Genomic DNA, 13,508 nt, shown 5'->3' with positions numbered 1-13,508 from the left:
CATTTACTCTGTTGACAAGCTGGCTGGGAACTGTCACATGTTTGGTTCAATTATTCCTTATGCTTCTGTCAGAATGCTTATCGCCTTGTTAAAATGTTGACTGAACATAGTTCTTATTATGAGTCAGGCTACTATAATTGAAATTTAGTTTTCAAGTGTATAGGCAGTTTCATTTACTGTTCACTAAAGATCTATAATTAAGTTAACAACCCATTAGGTAAAATAATCAAATACTTGATAGCATAAACAGGATAATCTATGAATTTATTGATCATTACTGCTGCTTTGGTCTGGAATAATCTGTGTTTTGAGGCAAAATACACCTCTAAAATAGCTTATGAGATCCAAAAACTATATTTTTTGTTGTGTATATATATTTGTGATTTTTTCCTAAAATAATTAATTTTGATTACCAATCCCCCCCTCCATAGTTACTAGCTTTTCTAATTATATCTTTCTCTTGTAAAAGAATATCAATTTATACAGTTTATTTACATATATTTTTGAAGCTACCAGAAGTTTAAAGCCATTGGCAGTAATAAATCTGCTTACAAAGATTTAATTTTATAAAATGAAATGAGTACTCAACTCACTGATTTTTTTAAATCTAGATCATTTGACAACCAACAGTGAAGTGGGAAAAACTTATATACTAATGGGGAGATAAAATGTACTGAACCCAATGAAAAAGTAAATCTGCACTCTCTGTTTCAAATCCAGAGTTATGTGATTTGTGGTTAATTAGCCCTAAATTTCACTTGACTTTGAATTTAAATCCTCTTCATGAGATATTTAATGCTGACCAAATTCTTTTCATGTTGAAAAGGAAGTAAGTTGTAAACTTTACTGCAAATCTCATTTTTAAGTTATTTTTCTTCCAGCACTTTATGGAAATGTAGTTTGAATATAATTCAGCTATCTTGAAAATGAAGTGACCTTTTCAATCAATTCCCAGATATCCAACTTTTGCCAGTTAAAACAAGTTCTGCGGATGTTAATGTCTCATGTCAATACTGTGAATGAATAGACAGAAAACACATCACTGAATGTCTCTAGTGAGGACAACTGCCAGTCTCGAATCTCTCCTTTCAGTTTTTTGTGCTGATCAGGCGTGGGAGCAGAGGTCTCATTGACTGTTTGTAAGCTGCTGTTTAATATGCAGAAATGCTCCATCAGGAAAATGTCTGTGAAGCTTTAACTGCCACGCCTCTGCTGGGACGTGGAACTTAGAAAATAATACCAGGAGAGGCAGGTCTGAAGTTTCTGTGCTAATAAAGGAATAGTCTGGAACACTGTGGGTTTTATACATTATCTGCAAAACCTGCTTTTTCCCACTGCCAGGGAATTTCACTATCTAGCTACTCTACCGCCATAAATTACAGCCAAAAAAATAAATACAGATTTGGCAGGTGGCTGTGTAAAGCACTTACTTATGGTGGCCTCCCAGCCGCAGCTCTAGATGTTCATTGAAAATACGGGGTCTTTCTAAAGAGTTGGGTTTTTTTTGGTTTGGGGGTTTTTTTTTTTTTTAATTTCTTTGAGACATCCGACTCCTTCCTACCAAAATAACATCTTTTCTTTCAAACGATTGGTTGCTTCCAGGTTTTCTGGTAAGATCTCAAAACAATATAGTGTTTCTAATTCCAGAAGCTTTGATTAAAGTCAGTGAGGTGATATTTTCCCAGCACATTGTGCTGGGATGTGAGTTTCTTGAGAATTTAAATAATTTAGATACCTCTCCAGAGGGATCGCTGTTTGATGTTTTATTCCTGCACCAGTTGTTTTGCTTGAGTCAAATGAGGGACTTTCATGTGTTTATAGTAATGTAGGTGTTTTATTCCATGCGAGATATCTTTCTAATACATCTTTTAACTACAAATCTCACACTAACTTGAAATCAGCCTTCTGGTAGACTTCTTCACTGTTAAAGATCTTCTCTTTTTTCCTTTAAAATATGTAAACTTGAATGCCAGAATATTGGAGTGAAGCTGTAGGGTACTACATTGGAAGATTTTGCTCTTACCTAGTCATTTCTCCTTTTTTAAAAAAGGAATTCGAATATTAACTTTTAAAGTACAGGAAGAGAATTTCTAAAAACATGTTCATATATCTTTTAGTAGGAAAAATAAAAAGGTAAAAATGTATTAAAATTTAAAAATTTCTGTACTTCTGTCATAAACCAGTTAATTTATGCATTTTTAAAATAAATTTTGAATGCACACATGGTTTATTTGCAAATTATTTGGAATTTGAAACTTTCTATAAATATTCATTGATTAAAGGACTTCTTAAATTTCAAGTTCATAGTAGTATGTTTGAATCAACACCTAATGTTATATAAAGAATGTAGGAGACCATTCACATTTACAAATGTTTACTCACACAGAACAAATTTATTAACATAAATTTCTCATACAGTAATGATGATTGCAAATGCATTTATAACTATAACCTTTGAACCAGTTTATATCCATTAGATGAATTTGGTATGCATGTAGCTTTGGCTTTATTCAAACTAAAGATTAGACTAGTAAGACCATAATTGAAAGTTTGGGTTTAAAAATTCTTTATATTTCCATCATAGCCTAAGTAATATGAAAGAACTTCTTAGTATGTTCACAGTAGATCACAGTCACTTTCAGAGAGAACATTATCATCACCCAGAACATTACAAATATGTATTTACATAATCCACATTTCACAAAGGCCAAATATGAAAACACAATAGCAAGCATTAAAGTCTGTTTTGTCAACTTGTGCATAGTTACCCTTTAAAAAAAAAAGTAAAGTCAATAGTACTACCCTAAGGAATAAACTTAAGTTCACATGAAGATGCTAAACTTTTTTAAAGTTTGCATGTACAAATGAATAATCTGGCTCCTTGTTTAGAGCAAATGTTCAAATTTTTTCTGTAAATATATGTGGCAAAGCAAGCAACAATTTCAGATTTGACTCAGATTGCTATGCTTTGTTATTGTCATTGCTAATGTGTGTTACAACCCTAACACAATTTAGACTTATTTTTCATGTGCTATTGCTACTTTGGTTTTTTTTTTTTATCTCGTGAAGCAGGCATTCGTTTTTATCTATGCTCAGTCATTCCTTTCCACTATAAAAAGGAAAAAGATCAATCTGGGTACAGAAACTGTTCAGAGGGAGGCCAGCCTCCGTACATATTGATAAATGGTGAATTTGTAGTAATTCATGCTTCCATAATGAGGTTAAATGAAACGTGAAGTGTAGCAAAGTTCCTGCAACTCCAATTCAAAAATTCACTCAACCGGCATATCAAGGCTGCTTTTTTTTATTGTTGTTGTGTTTTGGTTTTGTGTTTGTGTTTATATAATCTCATTGCTACACCAGACTTTTTGCTCTTCCAAATCAACATGACTTTAATTATATTTCAGATCTCCTTTTAAAAAATACTGTAGGTATTATTGATTTATTAATATTCACTTTAATTTTCCATTTAACTTAAACATGTTGGAGAAAATTTCTCTATACTACTCCTTAATTTTGTATGCCAAGTTGAGGTTTCTGTTTTTAAGAGAATTAAAAAATATGTAAGAATATTATGTTCTATTAGTTAAAAATTTATTTTATCATAGCATAAATTAAAGTTACAAGATATTTTAATATATAAGTTCTGATTTCATATTCTAATGGCCGTAATTGTCAAAAACTATGAAAAAGTTTAATACTTTGACCCATTAATTCTACTCTTATGAATTTATCCAAGAGGTGAGGAGCACAGGAAACTTTTGGAGGTGATTGATATGTCTGTTATCTTGGTCGTAGGGGTGATTTCATGGGTGTGCACATATGTTCAAACTCACAAAATTGTATACATTAAATGTGTGCAGGTTTTTTGTATATCAATTACATCTCAATAAAGCTGTCTTTTACCAAAAAAAAAAAAAAAAAAGAATCTATTCTAAAGAAAGATGTGTAAGACTTCTGTACAAAAATATTCAATTCAGAATATATAAAATAGCAAAAACTGGAGGCAAGCTGATTATCCAGAAATAGTTATAGGCACCTTTTAGAGGTTATGCACCCTTAATATCATTTTAAAGGCTATGTAACAACTTAAGAAAATGATTATTACATGATGTGAAGACGGAGAGGAGCAGGACATGACACTATATACAGTAGGTTTCCAGTAAGGTAAACTTATGAATTCATATAAATGAACTATATGAATATAATTAATACAAAATAAAATAAATGGTAATTGTATTACAGGAAATTATTTTATTTTCTAAATAAACAGGAGATATTTTAAAAGGGAATTAAAGTTCTAAAAATTTAATGACATAAAATATATTCCCTGAAGTGCCTTTTAGAAAACAAGGTTATATTTATTTTTTAAAAATCTATGATTGCCTATTGATACATTTCTTTTTTGATTCAACAAGTGGAACTAATTTTGAGTTAAATAACAAATACCTTATGAAAGCATCCCTTCAAGTTAAAAAGTAAAGCAAAAGAAATACCATTTTTAAGAGAGTCATGAAAATACATTAATGCTGGTATTATGAAATGATTGCGTATACAACAGATTCTATGCAATGTATTTATGATTTTTGTATTCTAATTTGAGGGGTCTGGGTTGTTTTCTTCCTAGATCTGGTTTGCCTTTGTTAATGGCTTTTCAGGACAGATCCTCTTTGAGAGATGGTGTATAGGTCTTTATAATGTGGTAAGTTTAGGACATTTGGTTATTCTTGTTTTATTGAATACTTTGAGATAAAGTTTCACCCTGCCTTTTGCTGCTTGGTGTAATGACCAATTTGTGCACGTTAGATGTTTACAGCAATGCCTCCCTTAACGCTTGGAATATTTGAGAGATCATGCAGAAAAGAGAACATGTTGAAGTATCCTGAATTATACAAAACATCTCAGAACGCCCTGGACTTCAATACCAAGGTAGGCTGTGATGTCCCGGCCCGCGTTTAGGGTATTTGCTTTACTGCTGTGATTACGTGAGGCATCTGGTCTTTCAAAGCTCTGGGCTGCCGACCACAGCAAGTCCGATTTGCCTAAGGTTCTGATATGGACTGAAGTTTTTTGTTTTGTTATAAAATTTAAAATGTAACCATGATTCACTGAGATTTGCCAGATAATAATAAACTGAGTCTGGCAGACAGATGTGAGTGTCCTTTTGGCCACTGATTTTTCTGTCTCTGCAATGTCGTAGGCAAGTGCTTCCTTCTCACAGGGATCCGTCACCTGGAGTAACAAGGGCCGTCTTTCCACGGGTAGGGGTGATAGAGTGTGCTTCACCAATGTTCTGTTTTGTGAAATAACTTTGCCCTTATTAGAATGTTAGATTGTCTGTATCGAGCATTAAAATTATAGTCTCCAGGAAATAACTCACTTCCTCATAATTTTCAGTATTTCCAAGCCATAAGATTTAAAACATTTTATCTAAACAGATTCTGGGTTTATATCCTGCATAACACAGCATGGTATTTATTGTCATCTCTTATGATCCATGGTATTTATTCATCCCAACAACAAAAATATTTTATTTTTCTGCATAGTTTACTTTCCTGAAAATATATATTCTAAAGTGTTTTCACCGGTATTTGTTAGTAATTCAAGTTTTTGTTCAGTGCGAGGAAAAGAAATTTTAATTTTATAAGACAAGGTAGATGCCATTTTGAAACTATAATAAAAGTAACAAATATAATACACCTTCACAGAATTTTTTCTCATTTAATATAGTACATGTTTATTAGCATGGTACTAATAATTAGATGTAATCTAAATTCAGTTTAGGACAGTTGGTGTAGGATATTTTAGATAGTTAGCTTTTAAAGCTCTCAAATGACATTTATTCTCAGTATACCAAGAGGATAAAATGAAATAGGTGTTTCGTGCCTTTAACTTCACACTCTAAATAGCAGTGCTGAGTTTATAGCCAGGATGTTATTATACGCTGAGACTAGGTCTTCACGAGTGTGTTGTGCATGCACACCCAAGTGTGTACATACGTACAAGTTGATGGCGTTGTTTTAAATAACTGAATTTGGTTAATTAAAAATGAGTTTTTAGACTTAAGCCATTTATTCTAAAAACTATTTAAGTTTATTTATGATGTCCAGTTTATATTAAATTCCACAGCCATGCCATAGTTTTCATTACCTATGGTGGATATTTTCAAGTGATAGAAAGCCATAATTGGGGTAGACACGATGGACTATCAGCCCTTCTTCCCTGAAAAGGTGATCTGAGAGCTAGGAAAGTTCTAAACATCCTGACATAGTAACAATAATTCTTACCGATCTAGACCATTGTATCAATCTCAGCTGCAGGTCCCCAAACTCCGGCAGCTCAGGAGCCATGGTGCTCTCAAGAGAGTTAACTTCGCAGCCACAAATTTGGCCATGTTCCTCTTATAAACATAAATTGATTCTCACTGGATTACCCGAAGCCATTTCTGGAAAGTCACATCCTTTCATGCCCTTTGCACTTGGCAACTTGCACCCAGTTTTGTGGCCAGGGAAAAGGTATAGCAGGTAGTCTATAGTTTTAATGTGCACACATTATTCCTTGCATCCTTTGCCATTATTTTGTTGTTTACAAAGTATTTCATTATCTGCAGAGCCCATGCATTTCAAAAAGTCATCAGATCAATCCAAATACGTTCTATAACTTCTATATCCATGCATTGCCCACCATTGTTATAGAGTTTATGGATTTTTCTAATGATTTCAGTAAAAATTCTTTGATTAAATCCCACATAAATGTTTTAAAATTCACAGACAAATGGCTACAAAATGCATAGTTGTATACACAGCAGTTGCTGTGGGTCCCCAGTGTAGAAGCATTGTTGCCCTGAATGATGATGATTACGTTTGTTATGGTAAAAAGGGTCGGAGGTTCTGAGGTCATGACAGGGGTTAAAGGATTAGCATGTGACAATAAGTATCGGTCAGGAAAATGGAAAAGTAGAACTAATTTTTCTTGCACCCACCTGTGCTTTCTGTCAAATAAAAACTTGTGGTAATGACATAGTGAGGAGAAGAGACAAAGGTTAATGAGTAACACAAGTTCAAATGTGTAATGTATTGGAGCGTAAATTGGATCATACAATCCAGTGTAGCTGTGTGAACTAACAAAGGCGATTGAGATCACAGTGGAAACTTTTGGGAGGCAGGCAACTTAATTTCTGTTGTTTGAACAGCTTAAAACTATTAATACACAGCAATTTTATTTAGCTTAAGTTTTGTTTTCAAGAAGCACTTTTAAATGACAAACTGTTCAAAGGGCCGTAAGAATTCTAAATAGTTCTTCTATATAACTTAATCTTTCGTATCCATGTTACAAAGAAAGTACCAGTGATACTTGCTCTCTTATTCTTAAAATACAATTGACATAGAAAGTAATAACAACTAAGTGATATTATAATTGTATGAAGTTTAATGTTGACAGGTGTTAAAAATTTGCAAATTCACTTGTACTAACAATGCCGTACTTTAAGGAATTATGCAATTTAAATGTAATACCTGCTATTTGTGTGTGTGTGTGTGTGTGTGTGTGTGTGTGTGTGTATGAAAGAGAAGAGATTGATTTATACCTTTATTGCACATAGAAAGAGAAAGGGATTTAACCACATTACGATTTTTTCAAAATTCTCTTCTTCTGAAATTATGAAAATAATCCCACTTAGAGAATTTCAGAAGTTGCATTTATTTTAAATTTCATTTTATTTTTCAGGCAGAAATTTAAACTTTTAATACTTGGTTTTTAAAAAATAGAAAATATTTCAGTGAAGCTGAAAAAACATTTTGAGAAACATAAAAATAAATAAATGACCCATGAAAGTCTAAGTGGCAGAAACTGTCTGTCAGTTCTATTAATTCACAGTGGTGGCCCAACAGAGACACGTTTTGTGAATCTAGCTCACAGATAAAAAGAAAGGTCAGAGTTCACAGAGCTAGTTTATCGCAAATGGTTCTCATGGATTTTTGTTTTCCCTCAGGTTTTCTGGGTTCATTGTTTAAATGGCCTCTTCCACTCAGTTATTCTGTTTTGGTTTCCACTAAAAGCCCTTCAGTATGGTAAGTAGAAAAGATATGAATGCTAAGAGATGAGTTTTTACTTTTTTAGAAAAATAACTCATTGACAATATATGTTTAAAATTGCAGCAGTGTTTCATTATATGTTATTTTCCTTAACCTAAAATACATACACCCAAAAGTCATATACACTTTAAAGATTTTTATTATTCCTTTGGGAGCAAAGTGATTTAATATATGCAAAGCCTTTCTTCTCTACTTTTCATGTTTTCTCAGCTTGCAGAGTTAAATTTTAGGGTCCTTTTTGTCCTCTGTTGGTGTACAGTTTGAAGACAATATTGCTAATATTTTATGTAGCTTATTTATTATACTTCTGAGCCTTGTATCAAGCTCTTTATACTGAACCTTATCAGACATGCTAGTATTTTCACGTATACTTGAGCCAATGTCTTGAATGAGAGCTTTAAAACGTTTTTATGTTCATCTTGGAGTGTAAGCTTTTTTCCACTTGTTTTTAGGGAGTGATATTATTCTGTCAGTTTTGACAGATAGGATCATGGTGAATTTTCTATACACATAAAAATGATTAAATAGCCACTTTAGAAAAGAGATCTCTGTGATGCTTAAGCTGGTGCTGCCGTGTCCTGGAGCAGATCTCGCCTTGAGGTCCTGAGGAAGACAGTTGACCATTCAATGCCTCTGTCCAGACTACAGCAATTAAAAACACAACACATACCCCACCCAAGATTTTGTCAGTCTTTTGGAAGTTCAGTCAGTCGTACCCTGGTGACTATAAGTTAATGATTACCAACAGAAGAGAGTCCTCCCCATCCCTTCTTGCCCACCTACAGTCTATTCTCCTCAGGCAGCCAGAGTGATCCATATAGAACATAAATCAGGCCAAGTGTCTCTCTCCTCAAAAACCCACAGACTTCTATCACACTTAGAACAGAATCCACAGCCCCAACCTTGGTTGACTTCTCCACCTTTCCCCACGCCCACTTTCCTTCACAACATGCCTCCTGCCAACCCCCATGCAGTCCTCATTCTTCACCCAGATATTCCAGCTGGCTCTCCCCTTCACTCCCTCAGCTCAGAGAGAACTTCTCACATCACTCTACCCCGCTTGTCATCTTGTAACTTCCTTCGTGGTACTTGCCTGTCAAGGTGTGATATATGTGCTTATTTTTATTGTCTTTTTCCTCTATTAGAATCAAAGCTCCAGAAGGTCAGGGAATTGTCAGTTTATTTCACTGTTGTATTTACAGTACTTAAAACATTGTAGGCACTCGGTAAATTGTCAGTGAGTTAACAAGAGCATGCAGCATGAATGGGCTTAGTGTTACATAGAAGGCAGTGGTTTCATGTCCTAGTCAGAGATTTTTATTTCATGTCTTTATTAATTGCCTTGCCCTTACAACAGTAAATACTCCTATTTAAGACCATGGAAAAATGTGTGTAGTAAGAAACCTAATTAAAGTATAGAATATTGACCCAGTAGGCTAGGAGAACCGCAATGATTTTTTTTTTTTTTTTGAGATATAATTCACATATCATAAAATTCACCTTTTTAAATTATATGATTCAGTGGTTTTTAGTGTATTTACAGAACTATGCAAATGTCATCACTATCTAATGCCAGAACATTTTCATCGCCCCATAAAGGAAACCCCATACCCATTAGCAGTCACTCTCCGTTTTGCCCCACCTTCCCTCAAAGCCCCTGGCAACCACTAATTTTTGTCTCTGTGGATTTGCCTATTCTAAATGGAATCATGTAAGATGTGACCTTGATTTATCCATTTTGCAGCATGAATCAGTACTTCATTCCTTTTTTATGGCTGAATAATATTCTACTGTATGGCTATACCACATTTTGTTTATTCATTCATCGGTTGATGGATATTTGAATTGTTTCCACTTTCTAGAGTCATGGGTTATTAAAATGCAGGGTATAATTCAGGATACCTTGACCATGGACAGGTTCTCTAGGAAATTTTTCAAAATACAAAATCAGTATGAAAGACCAGGCATATCCATCTATTAAACTGCTATTTCACCATTTCAAATTAGAAAACAGAAATTTAATATCAAAAGTAGCTCAAACAAAATAGCATCCAAAAAACACCTAAACAATGACAGGGTTTGAAAGGCTTTCGCAAAACACTCCAGCTCCTGGAGAGCAGATCATAGGTCTCCTGTGTGTTTGTGGGAAACTGCCCAAGCCATCCAGCCTCAGTAATTTACAGGGGGTGCCGCCTGTGGAACCCAAATCTAGCCAAGTCCAGAAAACTCATGCTTTCTATTCTTATGAGATAAATAACACGCAGCATAAATTTCATTTTAGCATTCTCATGTCGAGGTTTTTGTTGGGGTTTTTTGCCTTGTTTTTCATTTTTAAATAAGGAAGAAGCTTTTGTTTTTGTATTTTTAGCTTTAGAAAGAATGAAGTACAGAGGAAATATAAACATATTATATAATGTATAGCTAAATATTCATTTATTCACCTCATCAGAGAATGATCTGTAGCCACCTAGGAATACCTAACACCTTTTGGGAGTTCATGAGGTCAAATTTAATAGTTTCAAGTTTTTTAATATTTTCAAGACAATATTATCTTTTTCACTGCTGATACAAAAGCAATAGTGGGTAAATTGCTGGTACCTTGGCACAGCTGTGATACACCTGTACCAGTCATTATATTCTACACTGCTACACACCCACATTAAAAGGCAACAAAAAAGGGCCAGTTTCATTTAATACCCTTGAAGATGCCATAAAACTAATACTTTTACTAAATCTCAAAGCTTGATACATATCTTATTAATATTCTGTGTAACAAAATGGGAAGTACACATAAAGCATTTGTGCTGTTTACCAAAATGCAGCAGTGGTTTCAAAGTCAAATGCATTATGAATTTTTTGAGTCGCGAGCTGAACCAGCTACTTTCATGAGGTTACAGAATCATGCCTGAGTAAATGATTCATTCAAAGTGCAAAGTGGACCAGTGCATTTTAATGTAGTAGGCTACCAAAATTCTACACTGCAACTAACCTTTAAGAAACTCTCTCTACCTCGTAAAGAAACCACTTGTTGAATTTTGATCTAGTATCAAAGAATACCTAGTTATTAAAAAAGATCGTTAAAATACTCCTCCTCTTTATAGGTCCATTTCACTATGAAGTTAGATTTTCCTCATCTATTTCAATCAAAAAAAAAAAATAGAATAACCTGGCTGCCTTCTTTTAAGCCAAATATTAGAGATTGTAAAAATGGAAAACTGCCAATTTTCATTTTTTTCATTTTGAAGTTATTTTTTCATAAAATCTGTTGTTTATATTACCATTTATTGGATTTGTTACTGTTATTTTTAAATAAATCAATACATATTCTTTAATTTTCTGTCTTAATTTCTAATTTGGTAAATATTGACAGATAGAAACACATAAACAAAATCTTTTTGGGGATCCTCAGTAATTTTTAAGACTATAAAGGGTCCAGAGACCAGAAAATATGAGAACAAATGATTCATCTGAATCATCCAAATGCTAAACCTGACAAACCTAACAACAGGCTTTTTTTTTTCCTTCATTGTGATTTTCAATCTCCATCTTCCTCCCAATGAACCAATGGTTATTAGAAGGCTTAGTTAGACCCAACTGTGATTATTTTTAGTAACTTGCTTACATTGGCCAAAGCAGCTTACCAGTGTGCCACACAGCACAAGTGTCCAAGTCAGGAAGTAATCAACATATTTTCAGTTACTTTATAGTTTTCTGAGTTTGTTAATTTTATTGTATAAAAATTGGCAGATTAGCTGCAAACATTTAGAAGTTTGCACACAACATACCCATAAGATGTAGCACAGCAGATGCTATGTTTGTAATCATGGAATACCCTCATGGTGAAAGGTGGTTTCCCAGATGACTTGGCTGACTGGTAAGTAGCCCTTCCTGCCTACTTTTACCTGAACGCTTTAGGGAAGGGTCACATTTTTGAACACCTGCCATGTGCCGGGCACCATGCTTGGTACTTCACACATGTAACCTCATTTTAACCTAAAACCCCTGTAGGGTAGGGAGTTTCACTCTATTTTTCAAGTGAAGAGACTGAATTTCATAGAGATTGATTATAAATTACGCAAGATGACACAACTAGTAATAGAACCAAGCCTCATCTATATCTCCAAAGCTCACCTGACTCTCTTCTGTTCATACCAGTACCATTCTCCCTGGCTCATCCCATTCTTTATTCTAACATATTTTGTCCTTACATATTAGACTTTGAATAAATATTGTTGAATATGTGCATAAACAATATACTGTATTACACACACCATGGGTTTAAAATTTTTCAATTATACCAGTGTTTTTGTTATTCAGTTTTTTTGTTTTTCGGTTTTTTTTTTTCATTTCATTTTTTAAAAATCAGTATAGTGATTTTTGCTTGTTAGCTACCATTCCCTTCATCTAAAGCCATATTCCTTAGTCATTACTGGAATAACGAAATGCCTTAAAAATGCCTTAATCTATACCCCTAAATTCAGCCAGATCTTCAAAGAGCTCTATGCCTGGAATCATTTTATGCCTCTCACCCCCGTGTGAGTTGCTCTTATGAATCCTTATTGGTCCAATGCCAGCAACTTTAGTAAGAGATAGTAAGAATGCTCCTAAAACCTTCATCTACACTGCTAAGAAAATTCTTTGCTAAGGGTTCAGAAGGCCTTCTCCTGTCTCAGTGTTCATAGCATTAAGCTTTGCTTAAACAATTAGTTGTTTTTTTGTTTTTTGTTTTTTATTTCATGGACCCCAAGAATTGGTTAACAAGTCAGGTTTCCTTTTTCTTGTTGGCTTTTGGAAATTTGTTTTTAATTTGTGACCCATATTATAGCAACTTGGTGAGACTTCTTGTGGTATTTTTTTTAGCTTTGTTACTGGCTCCTTTGGTTTCCCTTCTTTTGTTCACCACTACTAAGTTGATTGATGTTTGAAAGCATTCTAAAAGGACCTCAGTTATTTTCTTTTCCAACAAGCCTCTCTTTTTCTCATGCAGGTACTGTATTTGGAAATGGGAAAACCTCCGATTATCTGCTGTTGGGAAACTTTGTTTACACTGTGAGTGTGGGACATTGGCCTGGTTTACATAGAAAATAGAATTCTTTCATATATGCTCATTTTATTTTCAAATTTAAATGCATTTCTGGATTCATGGGTTGGTTACACTTCCCTTTAAAAATGAAATGAGATGTTTTGATTAGTAAAAGATTATTTTATATTAGGTTATTAAAATGTCATGTAGGTTCACTGACTTTATAGGACTTGCTTGTTATTATTTTCAGTATTTCCTCTTTAACCCCTCATTTGCCCTTGTTCTCTTCCTAATCCCTTTTTCCTCAGTTTTATTTTACTGACCTTGTTAATTTTTTTTGCTCTTCTGAACTTATGGCAAATATACTATTCTTGGGTGTTTAACCAGTAATT

The 13,508-nt window shown here is 33.8% G+C and overlaps 1 protein-coding gene across 1 annotated transcript in view; it reads left to right on the top strand.

The window, feature by feature from the left end:
- The window catches only part of ATP8A1 (ATPase phospholipid transporting 8A1), a 234,393-nt gene that overhangs the window by 187,304 nt on the left and 33,581 nt on the right, over positions 1-13,508 (top strand). Inside the window, exons 29-32 of the mRNA XM_023532240.1 lie at positions 4,628-4,702; positions 4,807-4,929; positions 7,991-8,069; positions 13,081-13,142. Coding sequence (XP_023388008.1) covers positions 4,628-4,702; positions 4,807-4,929; positions 7,991-8,069; positions 13,081-13,142 — 339 coding nt within the window. The remainder of the gene's footprint in view (positions 1-4,627; positions 4,703-4,806; positions 4,930-7,990; positions 8,070-13,080; positions 13,143-13,508) is intronic.

This window comes from Pteropus vampyrus, unplaced genomic scaffold (assembly GCF_000151845.1).
Source record: "Pteropus vampyrus isolate Shadow unplaced genomic scaffold, Pvam_2.0 Scaffold79, whole genome shotgun sequence".
Lineage (NCBI taxonomy): Eukaryota > Metazoa > Chordata > Mammalia > Chiroptera > Pteropodidae > Pteropus > Pteropus vampyrus.
This window is presented reverse-complemented; position numbering and strand designations above follow the sequence as displayed.